A 6,000-nucleotide genomic window follows, 5' to 3' on the forward strand; every position below is an offset into this window, starting at 1 on the left:
ACGCTTCACCATCTGGCAGTCTGATGGACGAATCTGGGTTTGGCAGATTCCAGGAGAACGCTACTTGCCCTATTGAATAGTGCCAACTGTAAAGTTTGGTGGAGGAGGAATAATGGTCTGGGGCTGATAATGCCCCCGTGCACAAAGCAAGGTCCATACAGAAATGGTTTGTCGAGATTGGTGTGGAAGAACCTGACTGGCCTGCACAGAGCCCTGACCTCAACCCCATCGAACACCTTTGGGATGAATTGGAACACAGACTGCGAGAAAGGCTTAATCGCCCAACATAAGTGCCCGACCTCGCTAATGCTCTTGTTGCTAAATGGAAGCAAATCCCCGCAGCAATGTTCCAACATCTAGTGGAAAGACTTCCTAGAAGAGTGGAGGCGGTTATAGCAACGAAGGGGGGACCAACTTCATATTAATGTCCATGATTTAGGAATGAGATGTTCGACGAGCAGGTGTCCACATACATTTGGTCATGTAGTGTATGACTAACATTTTCCCCTGGTGTCAATGGTGCCTCTATATTTTACAGTTGGTGGCACTAGTCCATGATTTGGGTAATCATCTTATAAAGTATTTCATAGTGCTTTATTAAAAAGTGTAATAAATAGACTACTGAGATATTCAAGGAATAAGTTGTTTCATCTAACACATCCAAGCAGGAATGCATGACTCAAGATATTTTGATGTGCAACCTAATCCAGTGATTGACATGAAGTTGGACTATAGTTTCTTTTTTTACTGTCAAAATAGGAATTTCCAGATTTTTTTTTTTCAATAGAATTAAATTACATACATCTTTATGTGCACTAACTAATATCATAGGCTAATTAATTTGGGCATTAACACCTGAGGAAGTGGAAACTCAAAACACATTAACTAGATCGCTAACTCTAAATATAATACCCACTGCTAGTAGCCAGGTATTCGTCCAACAGTAAATGTATTGTCCTAAAAATAACTTTGCAGTTGTAGGCTACTACAAATGAGACCTATAGTCCTATGCCCTCACAATGGTCGGTGCGCATTTCACGGCGTGCCGCTCCATATCTCAAAGCCATATCAAATATCTTGGTTGTAAAATAGTTGCTATTAAGTTGAATATTGAGAAAACATTTTTATACCTACAGAAAGTTGCGACAGGGACAAGGGGACAAAGCTTCCAAATCTGTGTTTTTCCCGCAATTGCATTTTAAAATGTTATACGATCAGAGCGCATTTTTCTGTCAAGCACATGGGGGGAGAGGGGAGTGGTTCGTTCATCACAGCAGCATGCCCCAGTAAAACAGGCACAGGTGCAGGGCAGACACTTTCATTACAGGAATCATGAGGATAATGCACTTTACTGTTTGACCAAATCATGGTTCTAGCCGCCCCAAAAATAGGACGTTTTGAGCAGCGGTTGGAATCAAAATTATTTTCCTATCGTTTCGTTTAGTTCTGAACAGAACCATCATTGTTTTATTCCGTTCCACTGTTCCAACCAGCATAATAAAGTTCTGAATCAGTTCGAAACCCCAAAAAGTAACGGTTTATATCGTTCCTTTCTGTTCCTTTTTAAACCTCTGAAATCAAAATATTTTTACATTTAGCTCAACAGTAAATTATTTCACCAATAAATGCGGATAGAGCAGATTGCTATGGAGCGGGTAAGCTATTTACATGCAATGGACTGACGAGTGTAGGCTGCGAGATATGACTGAAATTTCGCAGAGGCTTTGCTTGAAGTGCTGGGCATCTTGTTGTTATGACATGCATTATCTGAATTCGCCCCACAGAATTATACCTACGGAAGAGCGGCTTCTATGAAGGAACTTTGAATGTCTTTGAACTTCAGAGAGTTGGCTTAATGTTGGACCAGCTGGCTAGCTAACAAGGTTGTGTGTGCAGAGCGGCACCAAAATTTAAATAAAAACATGTCTTACCTTTTTGTAGTTAATAAATCCCAATGTGAAACGTAATAACTATAGTATCCTTAACTAGCATTGAAAAGGTTAAACCATTCTTCTCTAATAAAAAATCTCTCTCCCTATTTTCTGAATCACGCTTGTAATGTCAGTAGGTTACTAAACTATGCTTCGAATGGGGAGGGGCAGGTTGCCTACATGCACACACACAGGAAAAACGTTCAGCTGGCTGGCAGGCAGATGCTGGAATAAGTTTCTGAGTGACAGAGTGAGGGTTTCGCATAGGAGCTTTGTTGTGTTTTTTTGTGGGACTAGAAACAAATGCCCGGAACGTAAAATAACGTTATTAACCGGTTCCCACACTTTTAAAATAATAGTTATTTTCCGGAACAGCATAGATTACTTTCGTTTGCGGTTCTGATTCTGTTCGTCAAAAAATTCCTTTATTTTCTGGTTTTTGGTTCTGTTCCATGAATCGGTTCAAACCCCTTGTTTTGAGTGAGGTGACAATGTATACTGAACAAAAGTATAAATGCAACATGCAACAATTTCAAAGATTTTACTGAGTAACTGTTTATATAAGGAAATCAGTAGGCCGTAATCTATGGATTTCACATGACTGGGAATACAGATTATGCATCTGTTGGTTACAGATACCTTAAAAAAAAGGTAGGGACATGGATCAGAAAACCAGTCAGTATCTGGTCTGACCACCATTTGCCTCATCCAGCGCGACACATCTCCTTCACATAGATTTGTTCAGGCTGTTGATTGTGGCCTGTGGAATGTTGTCCCACTCCTCTTCAATGGCTGTGCGAAGCTGCTGGATATTGGAGGGAACTGGAACACGCTGTCGTACACGTCGATCCAGAGCATCCCAAACATGCTCAATGGGTGACATGTCTGGTTAGTATGCAGGCCATGGAAGAACTGGGACATTTTCAGCTTCCAGGAATTGTGCACAGATCCTTGCGACATGGGGACATTATCATTATCATGCTGAAACATGAGGTGATGGCGGCGGATGAATGGCATGACAATGGGCCTCAGGATCTCGTCACGGTATCTCTCTGCATTCAAACTGCCATCGATAAAATGCAATTGTGTTCGTTGTCTGTAGCTTATGCCTGCCCCATACCATAACCCCACCGCCACCATGGGGTATTCTGTTCACAACGTTGACATCAGCAAACCACTCGCCCACACGATGCCATACACATGGTATGCAGCCGGTTCGACGTATTGCCAAATTCTCTAAAATGACGTTGGAGGCAGCTTATGGTAAAGAAATGAACATTCAATTCTCTGGCAACAGCTCTGGTGGACATTCCTGCAGTCAGCATGCCAATTGCACACTCCCTCAAAATTTGAGAAATCTGTGGCACTGTGTTGTGTGACACAACTCCACATTTTAGAGTGGCCTTTTATTGTCCCCTGCACAAGGTGCACCTGTGTAATGATTGTGCTGTTTGATCAGCTTCTTGATATGCCACACCTGTCAAGTGGATGGATTATCTTGGCAAAGGAGAAATGCTCACAAAACAGGGATGTAAACAAATGTATGCACAACATTTAAGAGAAATAAGCTTTTTGTGCATATGGAAAATGTCTGGGATCTTTTATTTCACCTCATGAAACATGGGACCAACACATTACATGTAGTGTTTATATTTTAGTTCAGTGTAGAATGCACTCTATTTAAGTTTATAGGCACAATTTCAGTTTTTTATGATCCATGATTGAGCTGTTTAACTGATGACAGAGTCGAAGCAGGTCAAGTATAACTGACAAATAACTGAGAAAAATACAATCTTAACAGTTCGATAAGCCATCACCTTTTTCATTTTTTATTTTTTATATAAAACAAATATTTTTGTGTGTGTCAATTTCGACCAGCCCACCCAACCCCAAAAATATCAAACCCTTCTGGCATTTTCCAGAATTGCCAAATGGCAAATCTGCCCCTGTCAAACATAATTTCACAATGTTTCAGATAACACAAGAAATTTGCTCAGACGATGACACACAAACCCACAACCAGACAGTAATTATGGGTGTATCTTCAGGAAACTAAATGGATCGAAACAACTACACTAAAAGCACAACATATAAAACAACCATCCTCCCTTGCCATATCTTCAAATGAAGTTGCAAGGTTACACAGGTCAAATGATTTACTTCACAGATATCTACATGTTTTCTCATGTATTTTTATTTCAAGGAAATTAAATGAGGGACAATTATTTATTTTATTTTTTATTATTTTTTTTCATCTTTATTTAACCAGGTAAGCCAGTTGAGAACAAGTTCTCATTTACAACTGCGACCTGGCCAAGATAAAGCAAAGCAGTGCGATAAAAACAACAACACAGAGTTACATATGGGGTAAAACAAAGTCAAAAATACAACATAAATAAATATATATACAGTGTGTGCAAATGTAGCAAGTTATGGAGGTAAGGCAATAAATAGGCTATAGTGCAAAATAATTACAATTAGTATTAACACTGGAATGATAGTAATCTGTATAGCAAGACATTTCAAATACAATAATATCTCTGCGAGCAGCAATGAACGAGGTTCACAGGATGACAGAAAGGAGACAAGATCAGTTGGATAAAGCAAGGACTCTATAATGTATGCAACTTCCTTTATGTGCAATCATGAGTTTAAATACAACATCTGAAGTGAATCTGACGTATGAGGAGAAGATGATTTTTAGCATTAGCGTTACAAAGACTGAATTGTTAACCCAATGAGCTACAGAATTTTGGGTTGTACCATTAGATTTGTCTATTTCTTCTGCATTCATTGGTATCAACCCTTAGTCTGTGTTTAACGGGGGCTGAGCTAGAGGTATTTTTATAAAAAGGTCTGTATGGTTTGAGCTACAAACTATTAAAAAGTTATCTATGAAAAGTTGAGACTCTCACGAAGTATATGATGCTCACAAGCTACACACGAGTCGTTAGAAGGTAAGGGGTTCTTCTACATAGATCATAGGAAATCCAAGGACATAGTGTCTATAATACTGTAATAAGCTCACATAGTTGCTGACACAAACTCCAAACTCCACACAGTTGTCACTGACTAGTTGGATATTCATTTCCCACTGAGCAAACCATTTTATTGAGCTTTCTCAACTATTTAGGGCTGGGGTCTTAGGACTTATAAGGTTAATTATATTACCAGTTGACACAGCAGAAACAAGAGCACTAAACTATGATTACAATTCCCATTGTACCATCAGCACAATGACATCTATTTGTTAAATATCTTATTCTAATGGCATCAAAAGCCTTAAAATATAGCCGCATCAGTCATATACATATATGCAGGGCTTACGCTGGGCTCAGATTGGGGCATAGGATAGGATAGGATGGGAAGGACTCACCTTGTGATGCTCCTAGATATGCGTCCTCTGAAAGCCCAGGCAATGTTGTCTCCTCTGTACCTTAGCTGTTCTGTCAACCTAAGAGGATCTGTCAGTTAAATGCCTTCTCTGACCGTAACCTGAGCTGGAGAACAGGTTAGGCAGCACCTAGATCGCCTCCCCAGTGCCACCCCAACCCCCACTATGAACCTTTTCACAGGGAGAGGGACATGTCATGCACATTTACAGGGCTGGTGACAGCCGAAACCTGCCAAGAGAGTGAGAGAGAGAAATGGCGAATTAGAAAGAGAGAGAGAGAGAGGTACACACCACTCGTCCTTAACACAGGTTGAAGAAACAGACGCCTGCAATAATTGCAAAGCATGCACCTACATCCATCAACATATGAATGCGCTCTCTCCTTCTCTGTCTCTCATGCACACACACTGCCCACAGCTCTGGAGAGATTAATGGAATCCAAAGATTCTGCCCATCAGCCACTGATCAGTGTCTTTGCCATCTTCTACTGTAGGACATAAGGTCGTAGAGATGAGGTCACAGTGCTGACAATCAGTGTGTCAACTTGGTAACAATAACTGAGTTTATTCAGTATTATAATTACTATGTAACAAACCAAAACCAGGCATACCATAGTGAGTTATTGCCCTACCCACTCTATGAATGAATACAATGTTTAGAAAAGTAACATCAGAA

General features: G+C 40.1%; 1 protein-coding gene across 2 annotated transcripts in view; it reads right to left on the minus strand.

Annotated features, from left to right (window-relative positions):
- The window catches only part of LOC121570145 (neuroblast differentiation-associated protein AHNAK), a 28,023-nt gene extending 22,661 nt beyond the window's left edge, over window positions 1-5,362 (minus strand). The window contains exon 1 of one of the 2 annotated variants that reach the window (XM_041881643.1): window positions 5,308-5,362. Coding sequence is in view for 1 of the 2 variants with exons in the window: in XM_041881637.1 (XP_041737571.1) it covers window positions 1,135-1,197 (63 nt within the window). In the remaining variant the exon portion in view is untranslated. Of the gene's footprint in view, window positions 1-1,134; window positions 1,211-5,307 lie in introns of those variants that run through there. The other variant, XM_041881637.1, reaches the window with a different exon arrangement.
- Window positions 5,363-6,000: the final 638 nt, after the last annotated feature.

The sequence above is a fragment of the Coregonus clupeaformis genome, chromosome 1 (assembly GCF_020615455.1).
Source record: "Coregonus clupeaformis isolate EN_2021a chromosome 1, ASM2061545v1, whole genome shotgun sequence".
NCBI lineage: Eukaryota > Metazoa > Chordata > Actinopteri > Salmoniformes > Salmonidae > Coregonus > Coregonus clupeaformis.